This window comes from Prunus persica, chromosome G7 (assembly GCF_000346465.2).
Source record: "Prunus persica cultivar Lovell chromosome G7, Prunus_persica_NCBIv2, whole genome shotgun sequence".
Taxonomy (NCBI): Eukaryota; Viridiplantae; Streptophyta; class Magnoliopsida; order Rosales; family Rosaceae; genus Prunus; species Prunus persica.
In genome coordinates, this window is record NC_034015.1 from 611,258 (window position 1) to 633,962 (window position 22,705).

At 36.3% G+C, this 22,705-nt stretch overlaps 4 protein-coding genes across 5 annotated transcripts; 1 reads left to right on the plus strand and 3 right to left on the minus strand.

Moving 5' to 3' along the window:
• Positions 1,113 to 4,958, minus strand: LOC18770552 (tubulin alpha-3 chain). Of its 2 annotated transcripts, XM_020568486.1 has the most exons (6): positions 4,585 to 4,958; positions 3,147 to 3,361; positions 2,862 to 3,061; positions 1,786 to 2,294; positions 1,462 to 1,584; positions 1,113 to 1,379 (listed from the first exon to the last, which is right to left on the minus strand). In XM_020568486.1, exons 1-6 carry the CDS (start codon positions 4,695 to 4,697, stop codon positions 1,265 to 1,267), a joined length of 1,275 nt encoding a protein of 424 aa, XP_020424075.1. In that variant the 5' UTR covers positions 4,698 to 4,958; the 3' UTR covers positions 1,113 to 1,264. The 2 variants fall into 2 exon arrangements, with proteins under 2 accessions (XP_020424075.1, XP_007204346.1); XM_007204284.2 differs by having other exon boundaries at positions 1,113 to 1,584.
• On the minus strand, positions 7,287 to 8,600 carry LOC18769746 (probable protein phosphatase 2C 24). Its single transcript, XM_020568236.1, has 2 exons — positions 8,586 to 8,600; positions 7,287 to 8,536 (listed from the first exon to the last, which is right to left on the minus strand). The coding sequence occupies exons 1-2, from the start codon at positions 8,598 to 8,600 to the stop codon at positions 7,964 to 7,966; spliced, it is 588 nt and encodes a 195-aa protein (XP_020423825.1). The 3' UTR covers positions 7,287 to 7,963.
• On the plus strand, positions 15,511 to 19,772 carry LOC18770306 (superoxide dismutase [Cu-Zn] 2). Its single transcript, XM_007202643.2, has 7 exons — positions 15,511 to 15,663; positions 15,773 to 15,874; positions 16,030 to 16,125; positions 16,231 to 16,262; positions 16,521 to 16,596; positions 19,267 to 19,320; positions 19,463 to 19,772. Exons 1-7 carry the CDS (start codon positions 15,582 to 15,584, stop codon positions 19,489 to 19,491), a joined length of 471 nt encoding a protein of 156 aa, XP_007202705.1. The 5' UTR covers positions 15,511 to 15,581; the 3' UTR covers positions 19,492 to 19,772.
• Positions 20,006 to 22,083, minus strand: LOC18769074 (polygalacturonase-like). Its single transcript, XM_007203211.2, has 4 exons — positions 21,280 to 22,083; positions 20,817 to 21,106; positions 20,327 to 20,555; positions 20,006 to 20,224 (listed from the first exon to the last, which is right to left on the minus strand). The coding sequence occupies exons 1-4, from the start codon at positions 21,886 to 21,888 to the stop codon at positions 20,006 to 20,008; spliced, it is 1,347 nt and encodes a 448-aa protein (XP_007203273.2). The 5' UTR covers positions 21,889 to 22,083.

The following is a 22,705-nucleotide window of genomic DNA, read 5'->3' on the forward strand; positions in this document are numbered from 1 at the left end:
TTTTTAAATTTTATGAATTTTAAATTATTTGTTAAAAACTTCATTAGTTTGTTAATGTGACATATACCCCACATCTTCAATAATATAGTGTCACGTGTATTTAAGATATAATATATATTTTTAAATAATTTAAAAAAGAAAGCCAAAATTTTATGAATTTTAATTGAAAAAATAAAAAAATTTCGTATAGACCATTTGTGATAGGTGCGTGAACCTCTGGGATGTTTTGTGATATATATATATATATATATATATATATTCCACGTCAGCAAACTAACGGAGTTTTTGACGGAACCTAACAACAGGGACTATTTGTGATCATACATACTAACCTTGAAAACCACGAATGACACAAAAAAAACATTAAGGATGCAATCTAATAGTTTTCGTAAAGCTTATGGACGTTTTGTGATATTAAGCCTTTGAGAACTCCTAAACTTCTTGGTTGGATAAATGCAGCTAAATCGTCGTTCTATAATATATGGTTTAACTCTCACCATATATGGTTGCTGGACTCCCATCGTGGACAGTACAGGAAAGTGGAACTGGAATTGGGAACTTATTCGCATGATCAACGGGGATATGGCACTTGATGTCACCTTGGAGGGCATTGTCCTTTGACATTCGAAAGCTTGCTCAACAACTGGAGACGGTGAACTTTTCGTTTACATCATCTCATAGAGGGAATAAAGCAGCACATGAGGTTGCGGGCTTCGTTACTCGTTATGGAGGGTCCCATATGTGGGATGTGATTTGGCCACATTAGATGTTTATGTACTAGCTTGATTTACGTCTTTGAATAAAATCTCCCGATTTTTTTAATTTATAAAAAACTCACCATAAATAAACGCATAATAAAATCTCACCTTCCACGACTTTGATCTAGAAGTTCACTCATTGCACCAAGGCACTCCTTGCAAGTTTCTTCGGAGATGTCCCGAGTGCATTGAGTCACATCTTAATTAAATTTGTGATTGATCCGCTGTTGTAGTTTTCCATGAGCATACAACAAGGGACAACCAGAAGCTAGAGAACATAATTGGTTGGTCCCAGGACGGTGTAGAAACCTTCCTCTTATGCAAGGACATCGTGGATGGAGTAGGGATAAGGGATGTCAATAAAGGTAAAACTTGTTTCGAGTCTTTTGCTTATCATGCATTTTTCCATAACACAACGTACATGTCATTCAAAAGATGAAGAACATAAAAACATGCAGCTAGAGAAACAAAATAAGGAAGAGACAGAGCTTCTGAATCCCAAAGTATTAAGTTTTAGTAACCTTCCCCTTCACCCTCGTCATCAGCACCTTCTGCTCCAACTTCCTCATAGTCTTTTTCAAGAGCAGCAAGATCCTCACGGGCTTCTGAGAATTCACCTTCCTCCATTCCTTCACCTACATACCAATGCACAAACGCCCGCTTGGAATACATAAGGTCGAATTTATGGTCAATTCGGGAGAACACCTCAGCGACGGCAGTGTTGTTGCTTATCATGCAAACTGCTCGTTGCACCTTGGCAAGATCACCACCTGGCACCACTGAAGGGGGCTCGTAGTTAATACCGCATTTGAAACCAGTTGGGCACCTGAAAGTATCAACATGGAGAACTCATTCATCAAATAAACGTTTATCATGCAAGCTTAATTTTTAAAAGAGCCTGTGTCAGAACTGCAAGAACTGAAATTATAAAACCAATAATAAAGCAAGTCCCAATTCATCAATTTTGGTGCAAGTATTATTTAGGCTTATATTTTAAAGAAACTAGATGTACGGAAACTCTACTCACCAGTCTACAAATTGAACTGTTCGCTTTGTCTTAATGGTAGCTACAGAAGCATTTACATCCTTTGGTACAACGTCGCCACGGTACATCAAGCAGCATGCCATGTACTTCCCATGCCTTGGATCACACTTGGCCATCATACTTGAGGGCTCAAATACAGCACTTGTGATCTCAGGAACTGACAGTTGCTCATGGTAAGCCTTTGCGGCGGAGATTACAGGGGCATAAGATGAGAGCATAAAGTGGATACGAGGATATGGGACAAGGTTAGTTTGAAACTCCGTAATGTCCACATTAATGGCACCATCAAACCTCAAAGAAGTGGTCAAAGAAGAGATTATTTGGGATATTAATCTATTCAAGTTGGTGTATGTTGGTCTTTCAATGTCTAAAGATCTCCTACAGATATCATAAATGGCTTCATTGTCCAGAAGCACAGCCACGTCTGTATGTTCAAGGAGAGAATGCGTGGAGAGCACGCTATTGTAAGGTTCTACGACAGCAGTGGAGACCTGGACATTTTGAGATTAATTGTTGGAGAAAGCCACACATGCATAGTTCAACAGTATTAAGAAGTAATCTTTCCTAAGTTTCTGCCCATCACTTATGTTGTCTCTCCAGATGAGAATAACGGTGAAGTATAAACTCTCTAGTTTCAGATTTGGTATGCATAGTGTAATATTAAGAACTGAAAACCCATTAAGTGGAACCAGATGAAAAAAGTGAGAAGATGTGAAAATTAACCGAATGAAAAGCTTATAAGAATTGTGATTCTCAAAGTAGTCATCTTTCCTAAGTTTCTACCAACCATTTATATTGTCTCTACGGATGAGAATAAACCTGCAGTATAATAAACATTGAAACTGATATTGCATACAAAATTTAAGACCTATCTTTTTGTAAAGATTTATTCCCATGCTAGAAGAACTAATTCGTTAAAATAAAACATTGAAACTGATATTGCTTACAAAATTTATAAGAAAAAGACAAGTTGTGTTGTGTTCATAAATACTAGTTTTAGCAGTAAAAGTTCCGTGATTCCATCCAAATAATAACCTGCAAGTTTTTCAAGTATGTACCTGAGGAGAAGGATAAATGGTGAAACCAAGTTTTGACTTCTTCCCATAATCGACAGACAATCGTTCCAGAAGTAGTGACCCCAAACCAGAACCAGTGCCACCACCAACAGCGTTAAAGACCAAAAACCCTTGCAAACCAGTGCAATTATCAGCTAATTTTCTCACCCTGTCAAGGCATAGGTCCACAATTTCCCTCCCCACTGCAGCATTCAACAGAGAAAACCAGTTATAACTAAAATAATAGAAGGAAATGCCAGTTTGACAGTGCAATAGAAATTCATATACCTGTATAGTGTCCTCTGGCAAAATTGTTAGCAGCATCTTCTTTGCCAGAAATAAGTTGTTCAGGATGAAACAGTTGTCTATAAGTCCCAGTTCTGACTTCATCAATAACCGTGGGTTCCAAATCAACAAATATAGCTCTAGGCACATGATTGCCAGAACCGGTTTCGCTGAAGAAGGTGTTAAAAGCATCATGTGCCGCACCAACAGAGGTGTCACTGCATTCACATATAAATCTTCTTAAGACCAGAAACGATCCATTCAATGAATCTCATGGTGAGTTTTTTCTCAATCACGAAAATAAATTGTAACATTAAAATCCATAAATATTAAAGTACACCTGCAAATAAGGAATTGAAAGATGACTTTATAATAATTACTCAAGAACTAGATCACAAATCAAAGAAAAAAAGATAAAACAAAACAAAATTAAATGCATTGTTCGAGAGATCAGAACAATATTACTACTGAAGACTGCACCAAATACCAGTTATGAATATATAACACACGAAACCACTAAAGAAAGATATCTTGAGTGAACAAGCTCATACAAATCAGCAGAAGAATGGAAAATAACATGCATACCCAGACCACTTACAAACCACCTTGGGTCACAGGCAAACTCATAAACAGGCATTCACCAATCAATGGTTAGAAAATTGGGTAGGAAGGTATCGATATAAATAGATGATTCCAGATTGTGTCTTAATTTTTTATCTTTGGATATTACCTTATGATAGATTAGCAACAGATGAGAGCCTGATCAATTATGCAAGAAAAAAGGAAATTGCGAAACTGACACTTATATTGAAAGAGTAGATTTAGTGGCAAAAGTCTCAACAAGACAACACATTACTAGTTCAATCTTAATAGATTCCAACTGTTTTCCCAAAAATATATATATATTTCATGATTCCATTCAAGATTAACAAAACGCGGAGATTAACAAAGTGAGTCTTATCCTCTGAATTGGAATTACAATAACAATAATGATCAAGAAGTAAAATGAATGGGCATAAGTTTCTTGATCACACTATAAGATTCTTCACATTTCCTTTTTCATGAATACCTTTCGATTCAAGCCATGTTTGTTTCCTTTATTTTCTTTTTCACGATAAAAAAAGGGGAAACAAACAACTAAATAAATGAAACAATGGTGAATTCGGGTTAATCAAATTGTGATATACTGGATTGTTTCAATTAATTGGCCAAATATAAGCCAATTCCCAATTCCCAATTGTACAAACAATATCTCAAACACTAGGGGAATTTTAATCCAAAAACCCAAAACTATTACAATTAGAAAAGATAAAAGAATCATTTTCAGAAGAATATATTGAAGTTCTATAAACAGCACCCCAATTGAAAGCGACAATTACGAAAACTGAAATAAAAATAAAAACAAAAAAAACCAAATCAATGATTAATATATATAATATACCTCGGCATCATGCCATCAGGTTGAATTCCATGTTCAAGGCAGTAGAGCTCCCAGCAGGCATTCCCAACTTGGATCCCTGCTTGTCCTATGTGTACGCTTATTATCTCCCTCATTTCTCTATCGGATCAATTACAATTACAAATGCCAATGAAAGATAAAGCAAGAAACAATCAACAAATACAATTTCAAGGGATCGACGTTTCTGCTCTTCAATGGCAATTGCCAAGGAAACGATCTCAAATCTCAATCAATGACGACGGACCAGAACAGAGAGTTCGCTCAAAAACAAAACAAAATTAACGAAATAAATATTAATAGTTGTTATCAAATGGCTAAATTGTAACAATGATCCTCAAATAATACCCAATTTTACTTTTCGTCCCTCGTGTCGTAAAATTATTATGGCCGTCCTTCAATTGCACGTGTTGCATTATCAATTTTTTCGTCAACAAAGTTAAATTTTTTGTTAAAATTAAAGGTAAATTGAGAAATTCTATATAAAATATTTATTAGATAAACTCATTAAAAAAATCAGCCCAACATGTGGGGAAGGAGGGTTTAATGATTGGGGAAGTTGATTTTAACATCAAGTTGACTTTTGGAGAGGATAAGGAGCTCTTGAGTCACTCAAAGTTGAGCTACACCTCATTAGTTGGAGGCAAAGAAAACCATGCTGATGCATTTTACTATGTTCAGATAAAATCCATCATGATTTGGAGGAGAAGTGGTTGACATACCAGAGGAGACTTGGATTTTATCACCAAAAGGTGCTGGAGGCTTTGAGCCATCTGGGATGGTTTAGGTTGCTAGGTCGGTGAGGTAGATGGATGGGCAGCTTTGTGGGGAAGAGGATGGTGTGCGGTTGGGTTTAGGTAGAAGGAGGTGGTGGCTGATAAAAATCTTAGTTACCCCTAAAATATCTATCATGTGCTTGACATGTAATCAATTTTGAAGGAAAAACAAATAGAATTGACAGAAATGACTAATGGTGCAACGCGAGATCTAATTGAAGGACAACCATAACAATTTTGCAATATGAGGGACAAAAAGTAAAGTTGGGTCATAATCGAGGGTCATTGCTACAATTTAGCCTTATCAAATATATAACTATTAACTATTGGTTTTTTTTTCTTCTGGTGGGTAAATATGAAAATATAAAATTAGTAGTTCTAGTCTAGAACCATCCATTCAATTAAGTATTAAACAAAAATGAATATATATATATATATATATAGGGCCGGATCCGTGGCACCGCAAATTTGATACAAGTTTTGACACAATTTTTTAACCATTAGATTAGACTACAATGAATGGTTAAGATTAAACAAATTAATTATTTTTCTTTGAATAATTATTTGTTTAAATTAATTTTTATTAACTTGCTATAATATTTTATCTCTCTTCATTTATGTTTTATTTCTCTCACGTCATCTTCTTCTTCATGCCTTTATTTTTGTTTTTTCTTCTTCCAAATCTTCTTTCTGCCTTTGACAATTTCCCTATCACTACCAGCACTAAACAAGAAGTAGCTCTTCTCCCTCCCATATTTCACATGTTAGCCATTAATTTCTCTCTCCCTCCCCTCAACACACCCCCCCTCCCCCTCCCCCCCAAGATTTCAATCAATATAATAAATAAATGGTATGATCTAAATCTCTTAATATGAATTTTTTTTTTCTGATCCTTTTTTTTATTCGTTTGGGGTTCGGTTCAACTACTGTTTCTCTCTATCTTGCAGCAAAATTTGGAAAGGTTTATCTTGCAGTCTTGTATGTTGGTTCTTTTGTTATTTTCTTGAGCTTTGAGTCTCTAAATCATTGGATTACTTTCTATTCAAATTTCTTTTTCCTCTTACATTTGTGGATTTCTTAATGTCTTTTACCATGAGAAGTTCGAGTTCATTCTCGAACAGTTTAGCATCTAACAATTAAGATTTTCAAACAATCTCCAGAATATTTAGCTAAAATTGCATGAAGTGTTGGAGTGGAAAAATCTGGAATAGATCCTTGCGTGTTTGGAGATCAACTCAAAACTTTGTTTCCAGATATAGGAAAAAAATTGAAAAAAAAAAAAAGTTCAAACTCAAAACGTGAGAATAAATGAGATTAGAGGAGATGGAGAGATTTTAGCCTACATTTATGCTACCTAAAAAGTGGTGAGTTTAATATTTTATTTTATTTGTTATGTTATCGAAATAAAATAAATAAATAATAAAATCAGATATAATCTTAGCCCTTGAAAGTGCTTGCATCTAAAGGCTATAAAATTGTGTCAAAACTCGTGTCAAATTTGTGGTGCCATGGATCCGCCCCTTTTAATAGTTTGGATCCTCCACACCCAAAGCCAACTGTTGCTGGGCTATGTTAACAGATGTTCGGATCCTCTTGTCGCCTCATACTGTGCATATTCTCATGTTATTTTAACAGCAACAAACAATATTAGATATGTGCTTAGTTAATTTGCCTAGATTAGATGTGCTCTCCATTTTGCATTAGAATTCGAATTCCCCTTCCCATAATTTAAATGAGTTTAAAGTAGATTATCACTTGTATAAAGCAAAACCATATCCTTTTTGTCATTTCCTCCGTATCTTTTTGGGGACGAAAATGTCCTCCATATCTATTTGGTAGACGAAAAAGTAGCAGATGTGATGGCCGGACCATCACTGCTAACTAAAGTAGAGTTAAGGAACTACATTAGTCATTTTGCGAATTCAAGGACTAAAATGTAATAAAATTGGAGAATGAATTGTTTATTTGATAATTGATTCAATGTATAGATACATATGTACATATGGCTACAACAAAGTGCTATCCTAGGAAATAAGTTACTGCTATGCTAGAATTAAGGGTGACCCATATATGATGGGATTACAATAATTATGGTATATGTTGTAAATTATAATGTGGAGCCTACTTCTACTTGCCTATAAATATGGCATCCCCTTCCCCCTCTACTTAGCGAATATACAGATGAGAGAAAACATTCTCTTCTATTCCTTCTCTCCAATTTCTCTCTAGTTTTATAACACGTTATCAGCACGAATCGCTTTCAAACAATACCAGCTGAATTTTATGATGAAACCCAGATCTCTCATCCCTCCCTCCTTCCATCCATCTCTGCTGCTCCACTGCTTCAAAATAAATCCCACAGAAAAAAAAAAAAAGCCCAGAACCCAAAAAGAGAAAAAGATTCCGATCGGCCCTTTTATCTTTATCTCCCTTCGGTCTCTGTCTCTCTGTCTCCTCCACTCTTCAGCCTTTAGCCACTGTTGAAGATTATAAAACAGATCTAATCTAAACGACACACAAACTCAGTATATCTATCTGTTCAACCAAGCAGGCACATCAACAGAAACCCAATTTCATTTCCCTAGCCTTCAATTCCAGAGCAAGCACTCCTTCTTCCTGGCGACGACCACCACGCTCACGTTGTCAGTGCTGTGCCTGGCCAATGCCAGCTTCGTCAGCAGCATCGAAGCGTCGAAGCACGCCCTGTCCGACGACGACGACGACGACCCATCGGTCTCCGCCTCCGCTGCCGCGAGTCGTTTCCCCCTCAGGCACATTCTCGCCACCCCACACGCCGTGTCGTTCGACACCACGTCCCACAGGCCATCGCTCACTAATATCAAACACTCGTCCTCCGCCGTCCGATCCGTGATCGTCACCTCTGGCTCGCAACTCACGTACGGCTTCAAATAATTGTCACCTATGGCTCTTGACATGGCGAGAACTCCAAGAACCCGTGGACCATCCCAGTATATGACCCGGCCACCCGCCTCCTCGATCCGCTTCAACTCGTCTGGACGATCCGGCTTGTGATCAACCGAAAGAGGAAACGCCTTGCCATTTCGGCAGAGCACGGCCCTAGAATCGCCACCATTGACAATGTTATGGAAGCGAAGATGAGCAGGTGATGGTGGAGGTGATGGTGGAGGACCGGGCCGGAGCTAAGAATGAAGTCCTCAGCTACCTCAGCTACCACTGTACCTCAGCTACCACTGTACCTTTCATAATTTGATGGTGGAGAAGGCAGACGGAATCGGAAACTCGGCCGAAGCGGAGGACGAGGACTTTGTCGATGGTAGATCTGATGAGAGAATCCACCTCTTGCTTCTCAGTGCTCAACAAAAGCAATTATCAGCAGCAATGATGAAAGCAAAAGAAAAATAAAATAAAATAAAAAGATGCTTCAGCACTGCAAAACCCACCGACCCACCGAAAGAAAGAAAAATAAACAATAATAAAGAAATTTTTTTTTTTTTATGCTTTCTATTACTTTATTATTTCTCTACAGTATTTAATAAATCAATTGGTGCAGGTGTGCAGATTACAGGTGGAAAGCATTTGATTTGAGAGACAAACATGATGCCTTCCACAAACGATAATAATATTATCTGCTATACTATTTGATCGTGGTGTTGATGAGAACCCACCAATAATTGCCTTTACTTTACCGCAAATTTACTTTTACTTAAAGTAATATAATATATTATATTTACTGTATGGTGTAGGTTTATTACCTATACAACAGTATTTATTTAAAAGGGTGGTGCGGGTTTATTGTCCACGCCTTTACTTTTATTTAAATGTATGGAGCAGAATTAGTGCCCATACAAGCACGTTTACTTTATGAATTTAATTTACCGCACATTTAATTTTATTTAAGGTATGGTGCGGGATTAACGTCCATACAGCAAGCAATTTAATTTATGAATTTATTTTACCGCACATTTACATTTATTTAAAGTATGGTGCGGGTTTATCGTCCATACCAGTAATTTATTTACCAGTAATTTATTTTATGGATTAAATGTGCTGTATGATGAGTTTTTACAGTATGCAGATCAGGACCAGAAGTTCCTTGATCCTCATCATACAATTACATCAGGACTTGAAGATCCTTGATGATGATATTAATATGAAAGCTGGCAGTCTCTCTGGTACTATTTTTGTAAACATGTGATTGGACTTGAGGGTCCTTGATCCCTGACATGTAAATAAGGACCTGGGGTTCCTTAATGATGTAACAGTACCGAATTGGTTCATAATGCCGTACACATGGATGATAACTGTACTGGCAAATGTACTGTACATATGAATAGATACGTATTCATGACTTGATAAATAGTACCGGATATATGAATAGTGACGTATACATAAATATTAACCATTTTGGGTAAACCATCACTATTCAAAAAGGGAACCTGCAGTTCCTTAAACTCATGGATGAGCAATTAAATGAGATGCCAGAAGTTCCTCAAAACATGGACAATTATGTAAGGGCTTAAAGCCCGGAAATATGTACAGAAAATTGTAAAAATGTCTATACCATGAGAATATGTGATTTTGGCCCGAAATTCAAAATCTAAGGGGATTGAATGTCCATACCATGAGAACATGTGATTTTGGCTTGAGGTTCAAAATCTAACAGTGTTGAGAACCTGAAGTTCCAACAATTAAATGGACAACCCTTGAGGTATTATTGCAAATTGTGATACGCCACATATTTCTTTGGCATAAGAGAATGATGAATTTAATAAAGTTCGATTTTGTTATAATCGACACCTCAAGGAAGAAATATATTTTGTGAATTCCGGTTGTTAAGAATACACCGTGAAATGGATAATATCAATATAAACCTCAAATGATGAATTGAGGCTCCCCACATATTTTGTTATATCTGGGCCGGAAGCTCATGAACCCAAATATATGAGATATTAGCGTGGCTTTTACTCAATCCATATTTCATGTTCATTTGAAAAGGGCAAATGAATTCTGAGTTTGTGTTTATCACAGGCCAAAGTTCCATACGTTGAACTATGAAATTTGGGAGAGTCGATGTGGTTATTTGAACCTATAAGGCACAAGGTTCCAAACCGTCATTTTGAAAAGACGTAAAAAACCACAGGTGCAAATTTTAAGAATGTGCGCAATCATTATAATAGGAAAGGAGCAAGTTGAAACGCAGTTGCTCCAATCAAGTTTTGCAAAGGCCATATCTATAGGAGGAAATATGGCTACAGTTTCCAGGATCCCAATATTATCTCAGATCCCCATATTATATTTTTCTTTCCCAGAGTCCAAAACTTCACGTGGCCTCTGATAATGCCTGTCGGCACTTTCGGCGTTTTCAAAGTATTATTTTCGTCAAAAGCCGATCTTGCTTTGCGGATTTCACGGAGCTATTTTTTCAAAAGCACCCCGAAAATCTTGCAATTTTCTTATGGTTAATTTGAAATTCACCGGTCCTACCTATTCCTCTTATTTGTGTATAAATGTGTTACTAACGAAATTTTCTTTGCAGAAGACATCCAGTTTTCTCCATACCTAGTGATGCGATATCTACTTATTTTTCTTATCAGTGAGCACTCAATATGCCCGAGAAGCAAGACTATCTCTGATCATCCATTCAGGAAGCAAGACTATCCCTGATCACGTTTCCGCTACATCAGGAAACTGTGAAGGCGATCTTATGCTTTAATCTCCTGAGGTCCTTCTAGACTAGGAGAAATGAGAGCTTGTTGTTTGCTCCCACCAGCTTCCTTCCTTGATTGCTTACCTTACCTTGCAATCAATATCACAATCTTTGTATTTTTTCTTTCTTTTTATAACTCTCTGTTCATAAGAGATTTTATTTCTTTAGAATGAACATCTGAAGAATGAATCCATGAAGTGATCCTAACTTGGAGGGTTATTTATTTATTTTTGACAGAGAGAAGAATTTTGACTTTTTGCTCTTGCAGGATATAACTAGATCATCAAGCGTTACTGGGCCGATACGAGCTTGAATGATACTTGAGAAAAGTTTCTCCCACCTAAGGACGTAAGCAATACTTGTGTTATTTTATGCTTATATACTTATTTGATATTTTATCTTTAAAGGTAACCAAATGGGAAGATAAGTCCGTTCCAAAAGAATGGCTTGTATGTATCCATGAATTATTAATGCAAATTTTACAGATTGTAAGATGGATACATTGATAATACACTGCACAGATTAAAGTCCCATAAGAACAGAATATGGGTATAGCAGTGATCAATATGATGCACGCCTGTTGCGTAGCAAATGATGTGGATTGAAGTCCCGAAAGGACAATCCTTTGACATGTCAATATTGATATTGTGCACGCCTAATGCATAGCAAATTGTATGGGTTAAAGTCCCAGAAATTAATTGACATGTATGTATTAATCTGTGGCATGCCTGCAGCATGACAGATATATGGGTTCTAAATGTTCCAACTCTCTAAATAGAGATTATCCACGCCCTACTGTAAAATAACGCTCCATTGGAGGTTATAATCCACATTCTCACATAATAAAAGCCCCATGAAGTGGCTTGGGTACCCAAAAGCAAAGAAATGCTTATAATTGATGCATGCGCATGCACATGAGAATGGTGAGATCATGAATTGATGAATGACAATTTTTGGTTTTGGAGTAGCTACTCAAATCATCAATGGGCTGTGTTGATTGGAACCACGTTCAATTATTAAATGTCGACAATATCATTGGCCAAAATGGAATGAGGTAATTCCATTATAGATGAGAATGAACGTGAAAGAACAAACCCACAATACGAACCCCAAAATTTGTTAATACTGAAAGTTATACTTGGGTGTTCGAAATAAAAGGGAATATACCTACTTTGTATGACACACTGTTTTCTGGCAGAAACAAGGAATGTTGGGTTATCTCCATATTTACAGATTCAATTGTGCCCCGCTTATTACACAATTACGGAAACCAACATATTATCTTTAAGGGTTATTAAATGCACAGAGCATATCGCCAGAAGCGATTTCCTAAAGATGTATAAATAGCTGGGTAAAAGCTATATAATGTGTCATAAAGTTTAATCCCTTTTAGACAAAATCCGTTGAGAGGATTGACATTGCATAAAGCAAGTCCCTAAAGGACATGTGCTTGAAGCACAAAATTTGTACTCAATATTAATATGCATAAATTACCTCAGCGAGTACATTGATTATAATGTGATTGCAACACATTAAAGCTTCTGCAGAATTCATGAAATATTTGTCTCGATCGAGCATTATGCCAACGAGATTCTTGCTTATACTAAGAAAGTATTGAAGCATTTTTATGAGTCTTATTCATTGGTCCTTAAATGTTTTTCCGGAAGTATACTAGACCAGATAGAGCTCAGCTCCATCACCACCACTTTGGGATGGCTAGTCATAAATTTTTCAGGGGGAGATATTCATCAGGGGGAGCGTGGTTTTAATAAAGACCTTCATACACTGTACTCTTTTTCCTTCATCCAGGTTTTTTTATCCCACTGGATTTTTCCTGGTAAGGTTTTAACGAGGCAGTGTCGCTCAAAGATTGACTCACAGAAGCAGTGTCAACTACGATATTCAGAAAGGTGATCAACAGTATGACTTAAAGATATCTTGCCAAGCATCAGGGGAAGCGTGCTATCAATAAAGATCTTCAAACACTGTACTCTTTTTCCCTTCGTCCAGGTTTTTATCCCACTGGGTTTTTCCTGGCAAGGTTTTAACAAGGCAGTGTCGCACGCGCGTCAATATACATAGAATTTTATGTTACACATGATTATGTACTCTTTTTTCCTTTGACCAGTTTTTGTCCCACTAGGTTTTTACTGGCAAGGTTTTTAACGAGACATATTCCGTATCACTTGTGGTCTCCAAGGGGGAGTGTTGTAAATTATAATGTGGAGCCCACTTCTACTTGCCTATATATATGGCATCCCCCTCCCCCTCTACTTAGCGAATATACAGATGAGAGAAAACATTCTCTTCTATTCCTTCTCTCTAATTTCTCTCTAGTTTTATAACAGTATATACAATCTTTATTCTCAACAAAATGTAAATCGAACTTTCTTGGGCCTCAACAAGTGGCAATTAAAAAACCAACAAAATAATTGGCGAATTGGATAAACATAGAGTTTTTCTATTTAAATCCCACACTTTTCTTTGTTCACCCAAAAACTTATCATTAAGCTCTTAAGTTTTATTTTGTGTAAAAAGACAAAAAAGGTCATCCAACTTAATACTTAACCCTAGTACATTTATACATACACCCCACCATTCTTCATATTAAGTTTTGGAAAAACACAAATTTCTCTAAGATTACTCTTCTCTTTCAATCCAAAAAACCTACTGAACTCTCATCTTCTCTTCACAAAACCTCCTAGTTCATTCTCAATGCTGCTACATATTTGACAATAGTATTTTTATCTCTTTAAGTAATGTGAGGTTGAGGTGAACTTAGAGTAGTAAGTGGCAAGATAGCAGGGTGTGGGTTGTGTGAGGTTGATGAGTTTTTTAATTTTTTTTTTCTTCTGCTGGGTATGTATTTAGGGGATAGTTTGGAAAAATATTGAGGTAAACTTAGAATGTGGGGTGAACAAAAGAAGTGCATGGTTTAAATAGAAAGAGATTTTCTATTTAAACCCCACACTTCTCTTAGTTCAACCCAACTTTTAATTTAAATTTTCACAATTTCTAAGAAAACCCCACTATCTTCCCAAACTACCTTTAAATACACACCAAACTGAAAAAATAAGAACTAAAAGAGATTTTCTGTTTAAACCCCACAATTTTCTTTGTTCCTAGCCAAAAAAAAAAAAACACAAACAAACGAAACCCCAAATCCGAAATTTAATACTTTCTAGAGAAAGAGAACAGCTTTACCTCTCTTCAAGAACTTTAACTGGAATTCTAACACTTGGGTATTGTTGAGAGAGAGAGAGAGAGAGAGAGAGAGAGAGTGAGTGAGTGAGTGAGTGAGTGAGTTTGTAAACATGAATTTGGAAGGAGGTTTCTAAAACTTAATATGAAGAGTGGTGGGGTGTAGAGTGTTGCTATTTCCATCCACTTGTCCTATTTTCCCACCCACCTTATTTTCAAAATTTTAAAGATAAATTTACTTCTTTGTAAAATGACTTATGAGGACAACTCTCTCAATCTCTCTCACACCACCCACACCATATTTTATTTTTCTTTTTATTTTTGTTCAAAATTCACACCCATCTTCATACCCAACCCACCAAACAAAATGAAATCAACATCTTTCTCTCCCTGCGTTCTTCAAAAATTAGGAACCATAAGAAAATCTAAACTTGCAAACTATCATAACCCCAATTTTATTTTTAGTCACACATAATCCAATTGTTTTTCTTTCTTCTCTAACTCTAAAGCTCAAGTAGTCCCATAATTACATCAACTTTGAGCTTTTGGGCAACTCTAAAACTAACAGAAACTCATGGTCATTTTCTTTTCTTCCTTTGTCTCTTTCTGTCCTTTAAATTTCAAACTCAAATAACACCTCTATTGCAGTTTCTGAAATTAAAAATAAAATAAAGCAAATTTATTTTTATTTTCTGGAACAAACAAAGTAATCAATGTGAGTTTTTTTTTTGTAGGTGATAAGAAGGTGAGTGTTTTTTTTCGTTGGCAGTAGAAGGAGAGTTTTTCTTTGGTTGAAGAAGGAGAGTTAAATATTTGTAAGGTCATGGTGTTGTTGACTGTTGGGTTTTCGCCAGAGGAGAAGGTTGCGGTGGGGATAGGCTAATTGAAGAAATTTTTTTATTGTTTTATATATATATATTTTTTATAAAAAATTGTAATAGCAAATATGGAAATACAATTAAAGGGTATTTTAGAAATAATTGTGGGTTGGAAAGATAGATTTGTGTTTATTCAAGTTTATAGGGTAGGTGAAAAGATAAGGTGGGTGGGGAAATAAAAGGGTGGAAATAGCAGCACTCTGGGATGTGTGTGTGGTGTGTGTATAGATGTATTAAGGTTAATTATTAAGTTGGATGACCTTTTTTATCTTTTTACATAATAATAAAACTTACAACTTAATGATTTAAGTATTATGGTCAACAAAAAGAAGTGTGAAATTTAAATAGATAATCTAAATAAGAAAAACTCTAGACATATAGATTACGCAGGAGTCGAGTCGAGAAGACAGGAAACTCGTGAAATAGGAGGCAGAGGACATGGGTAGTGTGAAAGCAGTTGCTCTTATCACCGGAGATTCCAAAGTCCGAGGCTCTCTTCATTTCGTTCAGGATACCAGCGGTCTCTCACTCTCTCTCTCTCTCTCTCTCTCTCTCTCTTTCTCTCTCTCTGCGGCGTGTGTGCTTTTCTGGGTTTTGGTGTTAATTGTTGGTAATTTAAATATAAACAGGGCCTACACAAGTAAAAGGGAGAATTACTGGGCTCTCTCCGGGCCTTCATGGTTTCCATATTCACGCTCTTGGTGATACCTCCAATGGTTGCAATTCCACTGGTAAAAGATTTCTATCTCTCTATAATTTTCAGCTTTAATTCTCAATTTTCAATGTTGGCTTTTTCTTTAATGGGCTTTAATTTTCTCATTTGTTTTTCTTGGTTCACTGTTGGTAAACTAGTAAAGTTTTATATTTTGATGTTGTTTTTTATTAGGACCTCATTTTAATCCATTGAAGAAGGACCATGGAGCTCCTTCAGATAAGGAGCGTCACGCAGGTGATTTGGGTAACGTTGTTGCAGGCCCAGATGGTATGAAAAGTATTGGTTTCTGTGTGTAATGTAGTATTGTACACCAGATGGAATGGTTCCTCAGATACATATAGCTCAGTATTTTACTAAATTTGCACTCTGCAGGAGTTGCTGAGGTTTCTCTTAAGGACTGGCAGGTAATTTGATTCATTCTCTGTTCACTCAAATCCTCTAAAATGGTAACATTGCGTCTAGCTGATGTCTTTTAATTGAAACATGCATATATATATATATATATATATATATATATATATATAAATGTGGATGTGCGTGTGTGTGTGTGTGTGTGTGTGTGTGTGTGTGTGTCATAGGTTATCTACAATGCTAGCATATTATTGCCATTGTTTGGAGCGTTCCCCTTTTTCTATAATCTAAGTTCTCGATATCAATCTTAGATTCCACTAAGCGGACCTCATTCCATTCTTGGGAGGGCAGTTGTAGTGCATGCTGATCCTGATGATCTTGGCAAAGGTAAGAATGTACAATTTGATTGGATGATTGTTTGCTTAATACATTTGCACTTTCATAGCATCTTCTGGAGCTTATATTGCAAAGGTGTCAATCTCATTGCATTTAGACTTAATTATGGTCGTTCTTATCATCATGCGATGAAAATTTTTCCTTCACTTTGTCCGGTTTGTGTCAATCACACAACATCTAAGAACCATTCGTTCACCCTTTTGATTCAAAAACTTGTCTCCTTAGCTCTTCATACTTTAGAAATAATTTCACTAGCATATCTCTTATCACTTCATTTTGACTTCAGGAGTTTTAGAAGAGCGGGTGAATTTACCTGTTGTGTGTTGCCCTTCTCAGTGTGTCTGAAATCATGTGTTTTTATAATAAATTCTATGCATTCTTTTCCTGTTTGTGCTGCTATTGTTAATACCATGGATACGGATCGGATTTTGGTGCTGGTGTTTTTTCGTTTGAATGATTCCATGAGACTCGTACTGCAGTATCATATGGTTTTATCAGATTGCTGTGATGTCCATAGCTTCTAACTTGATTCCTTACCATTATTCTAACATTAATTATATATTTCTTACTTACCCAATAAAGATGGATTGATATTGAGAGAGATGAATAGAGTAGAGAGAGGGTTAATCTGCATCTATATTTCTGTTGAGAAACGGCTGCGTTTATTTTTGTTGAGGAGCTCGTTTTGGAACAATTTCTTGGTCCCTGGCTCCCTGCATGGCTGCATATCTGAAAGCATTGGAAGATTTTGAATCTGTAATACTTTGGAACTGGTGGAAATGCTATAATAGGAGGGAAAAACTATGAGCCATCTTGAGGATGAACTCCCTTTAGGAGTGAACTGATTCATTGAAAGCTTGAAGGGGAGGAACTGTAAAATTATTTTCCTTGGAAATTTTTTAATACTTTGTTTAGTAACATCCTCTTCATGACAAACAGAATCATGAAATATATCTTGCCGCTATGGATTTTCACATGCTTCAAAATATGCTGAGACCTGTGGTGTGGGTCTTAACTATAAATTTCATGTCACCTCCGTCCTCCCCTAGCCCCACACTGCCCACCTCCGTCTCCCTCGCCCCATTCCATCTCTCTCTCTCTCTCTCTCTCTCTCTTTCTCACACACACACACACACACACACAGAGTAAACCATACCAATTGCAAACCAAACAAGCAGCAACAGGAAGCTTCGACTCTGATATACAACAAAATATCATTCAGATATTTTTGCTCATTGGGTGTGAGTATTATTGTTAAGCACAAGATCTCTGCCCAAATTGGGCACATGAAAAGGCAACATGATGCACATATGCAGGGATGGGAGAGGAGGGAGGGCCAGGGGTAGAGGAGAGGTTGGGTTACCCATTTGGTAGCGATTGTTTTTCTTTCCATGGGGATTGAAACCTTCTTTAGTGACATTCAAAATATTTTCTTTTGGAAGTCATTAATCCTGTAAGGCTAATTACATACTGTAATACAATTGATGAATGTTCTGTGATTTTGTGAAGCATCTTTTTGAGCTTATATCACAAAGATGTCAATGTCCTCAGAGTTAAAGTCTAAATTATTTTCATTCTTATTATCATGCCGTGTAATTTTATTTCACTTGTGCCAGGTTTGTGTCAATCACACAACATTTTATGAAGTGCTCATCCACCTAGTTGAGTCCAATTACTTAGGTCTTTGCACGTGAGAAATAATTTCTCTTGCACATCTCTTGGCACTTTGTTTTGAATTCAAGAGTTTTAGAAGTGAGTGAATTTACTTGTTTCTCTCATCATGTTTAAAATCATATGTTTTTTTGCAATACTTTTCCATTTGTCCTGTGATAGTTAATATCATATGAATGCAGATTGGAGTTTTGTGCATTCTTTATGCTGGTATGTTTTTGTTTGAATGTTTCCATGATGTTATGATACTACAGTACCATATTACTTTATAGATCCGGAGAGTTCAAATTGTTGGAACTGTGATATAGATACTCCTTTAAGTTTTGTTGTCTGCGATCAATCCCTGGGGTAATGTCCTGATAATTGATGTGAAGGTTTTCATCCAAAAGTGAAATTAATTTCTTACTATTAAGCTACATAAATTGTAGATTTCTTACTAACCAAATGAAGAGAGATTGAGAGATGAGAGAGAGGAAGGTATATACATATAATTTGCATGCTAAGTTTCTGTTGAGAAACTGCAGCTTTTATTTTAGTTAAGGATTTTTTTGGATCAATTGCCTTGGTCCCTGGCTCCCCGCATGGCTGCAGATATGAAATTTGGAAAGTTTTGAATATGTGATATTTGGAACTGGAATGCTCTAAGAGTCGGGGAAAAATATGCGCTATCTTGAATATGAACTCCCTTTAGGAGTGAAAGGATTCACTGAAAGCTTGAAGTGGAGAAACTGGTGAAATTTTTTTGTAATTTGTTTAGTGTCTCCTCTTATGACATACAGAACGATGATTTATACTTGGCACAATGGTGCTGAGAAATTAAAAAAACACTGCCAAATTGGCTTCTGCCTTTTCTGTAATAACTTGCTCTGCCATCTTCAGTTATTTCAAATTTCTGTTTTCTAGTACAAATTGCAGTACTGTGGATTTATCTTCTGATTCATGTCCACCATTGAAGCTGTTCCCTGATGTCTGTTATTGTTAATGCAACAGGTGGACATGAACTCAGCAAGACTACTGGGAATGCAGGAGCAAGAGTTGGATGTGGTATGTATTTCACTTCTCTAGCCTTTTGTTGATGCAAGAAAATTGTTCTTTAAAAGTCAGTAGTAGGGTTATTGTTTCTCCCCCTTTTCCCTTTTCATCCCCCAAACTCTTTCCTATATTTGTTACATTGACTTTTTGGCAGGTATCATTGGCCTTAAGTCATCTGTTTAGAGAGAATTGCTTATTGGGCAGTTACACAACCTAATAAATGTGGTTTAGTCCTCTCTCTTTCCATATGTGTTCAGTGTTCTATAATCTTGTAATAATACTATTATATTGGTATAGGAATGCTTTACTTGGAAAATTAATGCTTGCTTCTTCGTTAAGTTCGGTTTTGAGAAAACCATTCTTTCCCTCTTGAGTGCGCTTTTTTGCTTAGTAAACTGGCAAAACTATCAATGTAGACCAACTTGAAAGTTCTGTTTGTTATACAAGTAACTTAGAAAAGTAAATTGCAAGTTCAGTAAGACTATATATCACGTGAAATGATATTTATGTACATGCTATCTCTAGCAATATTGAAATCCACAGGATATTCTCATGCTTTTATATTAACAATACAATGAAAGAATATTAATGCTTTGGAAAAAAAAAATTATATTAATGCACCGATACTCACTACTCACTTGCAAAATGTGTGTATATCATATGTACAAGTACTTCACGCGTTATCTGTTCTTCAGTATTACACACAACTATTTGGTTGAACAATGCCAGAAGTATTTCCATTTACATTGGTACAATGTGATTGAACCACTTGATTCCGGTAGGTCAAACTCACGTTTTCGAGTCGTATCCCACTGCATGGATTTGTTGCGCTGCAATCGAATTTTATTGCTACTGCTCTTCCTGATGTTCCTTGAATGTTTCGGTACAATACGTCACTGATTTTCACACCTGATGCCTGTAGATTGAACAAAGATGGAAATATGTGCATCAGACAGAGAGTTTCCATTTGATATGATAATATAACATCAAAATAGTACAAATTACTTAGTTTTATTACCTGAGCAGGGCAGTTGATATTGCGTGGGCAGTATTTTTGATCAATTACAATGGGATTTTGGACATTAAGCATTACAGCATCAATAAATTGAACACCTTGGACAAAGCCGCTGCTAGGTCTAGGCCAAGACTTAATCCTCAGCCCATTTTGAGTACCCTTGAAAATTGCGTTTCTAACCGTCACATTTTGAACTCCTTCCTCTTCCAGGTCTTTGGCCAAACTCCCTATGCTGCAATCACCACACCCATGCATGCATAAGCCAATGCTAATGCCAACTATTTTTTCATAGAAGAGATTTGGGGATGGGATTTTCTCACACGCATACATTGTTAATGTGCCACGGAGTTTGAACTTGAGAGCATTGGTCTGCAAGTCAAGGCCCTTTCCACGGGGCTAGACCACAATGGCAATGCTAATACTAACAATAATTAAGGGGTTTAATTGCAACCTTAATATATATAGCTATGCAAAGCAAGAGCTAAAATCTAACCTAATGCCATGGCCAGGTCCACATGATATTTGTTCGACCCACAAGTCCTTCATGCCAGGGCCAATAGAGACGCAATCATCACCAGTTTTGATGGATGTGTTGAAAATTGCAACATTTCTTGACAATTGGACATGGATGCCATCAGTGTTTGGGCTATTGCCAGCCGCATTGACTTTGACTCCTCGAATGTAAACATCTTGGCAACCGTTTACCACAATGTGGAACATTTGGCTGTTCAACGACGTTAGTCCATTGATGCTAATGTTTTTGGAGTTTGTAAATCTCAGACTCTGCATTGGAAGAAACTTAAAAGAAATGAGAAAGAGAACATGATGAATATACTTGTAGGGTAACTTAGACCACAAGCTTACACAAGCATTATCATTGCAAGAAAAAGATAAATTACTAATTGTTGCTATGTTGGTTCACAATAACAAATGAAAAGAAGAAGCAAATTACTGACCGTGGCTCCGTTGGGACAGCCAGTGCTTGCAGCTAACTTGCAAGCCCACAAGGCAGTACCTTTGGCATCAAGTGTGCCTCCAACGATGGAAACACCGGTAACTCGTTCGAAGCTGAGCCAGTTGTTAGCTTGGCCTAGAATACGGTAATCAGATGAAGCAATCAACGTTCCGTCGATCTGGAAAGTAATATCTAGGGTTTTGCATTTGTCACCTCTAAACTTGATAGCAGAGGGAAGCAAATACCTCCCTTTTGGTACACTTATGGTAGTGGAATCGTTAGAGGCACAAGCTGCAGACCATGCATCAACAAAAGCTTGGGTGGAATCCGTTGCACCATTAGGCTTAGCTCCAAAACTTAGGACATTGTAAATGAATGCACTCTCAACAACCAATGATTGTAGAATCATCAATACTACAACTCTGTAAAGACAATTTGTAACATTCACCATTTTTCCTTCTCTTCTTCTTTTTTTTCTTTTTTTTTTTTCCTGTGTGAGAGGGAGTAAGAGAGAAATTAAAATACTGATGTTTGATGGAAATGAATGAAAAGTCAAATTTTGGTGGAAGGAATGAAGAGTGTTGGGGTATTTATAGTCTATATGGTACATGCATATATGCAATAATTAGCTAACTAGCTAGGTTGATATATAAGGGATGTTTGTATTATATATTTATATTTGTATAGAGGATGGTGTGGGTTCTAAGAAATTAATGTATCATATAAAGAAAAGGGTGATGATTTTTCCACTCCTTTTTTGTCAACTTACACTTCCTTTTGTTTTCTAATAGTTTTTATTATAACAAAAAAGAGAGTGTAAGTGGATAAAAGAGGAGTGGGAACATACAATTTCAAACAAAAGGAGTGTAAGTAAATAAAAGAGGAGTGGGAAAATCAGCTCTCTAAGAAAACTGCGCCCCAAATAATTTGTCATCCACTCTTTGGTACCCGTGCTTTATAAAATTTGAATTTTCCCATTCAAATTCATTTTTTCTTACCTACAGCCCATCCTTTTATTTTTCTATAAATTACACTTAATTTTTATAAGTAAAATCCGGTTACAAGAATCCACATAAGCAAGTTACCTAATCAAATTTAACATATTAAATGTTATATTTTTTGAATTCCTAAAGTACCCCTAATTGCATTTTTAACCTTTTTTTTTTTCTAACAAATTATTTGCTATTCAATGTCATAATGGTGTTTCAATTTTGCATAAGTTTTGTGGGTCAGTTTTATTTATTTATTTTATATATAATTAAAACTTGGTTGTAATTAGTGTCGTATGTTTTTGAAATTGATTGGTTCCAAAACCTAGTGGAAATTTAGGGATTAAAAAAATAGAAACCACGTTCGAATGCCTAGTAAAAAACATTATTGAAATCCTGAACTTAAGGGATTTTTTTAAGGAGAAAAATGTTCAGCAA

Excerpts from the sequence above, each read along its gene's own strand:
- LOC18770306 (XM_007202643.2), top strand. The coding sequence starts at position 15,582 with ATGGGTAGTGTGAAAGCAGTTGCTCTTATCACCGGAGATTCCAAAGTC. Across the intron at positions 15,875-16,029 it reads CAATGGTTGCAATTCCACTG|GACCTCATTTTAATCCATTG; the intron begins GTAAAAGATTTC and ends GTTTTTTATTAG. Across the intron at positions 16,263-16,520 it reads TTTCTCTTAAGGACTGGCAG|ATTCCACTAAGCGGACCTCA; the intron begins GTAATTTGATTC and ends TATCAATCTTAG.
- LOC18769074 (XM_007203211.2), bottom strand. The coding sequence starts at position 21,888 with ATGTACCATATAGACTATAAATACCCCAACACTCTTCATTCCTTCCAC. Across the intron at positions 20,556-20,816 it reads GGACCTGGCCATGGCATTAG|CATAGGGAGTTTGGCCAAAG; the intron begins GTTAGATTTTAG and ends TGGTGATTGCAG. Across the intron at positions 20,225-20,326 it reads ATATCAACTGCCCTGCTCAG|GCATCAGGTGTGAAAATCAG; the intron begins GTAATAAAACTA and ends TTCAATCTACAG.
- LOC18770552 (XM_007204284.2), bottom strand. The coding sequence starts at position 4,697 with ATGAGGGAGATAATAAGCGTACACATAGGACAAGCAGGGATCCAAGTT. Across the intron at positions 3,362-4,584 it reads CCTGATGGCATGATGCCGAG|TGACACCTCTGTTGGTGCGG; the intron begins GTATATTATATA and ends ATGTGAATGCAG. Across the intron at positions 3,062-3,146 it reads TGCCAGAGGACACTATACAG|TGGGGAGGGAAATTGTGGAC; the intron begins GTATATGAATTT and ends TGAATGCTGCAG.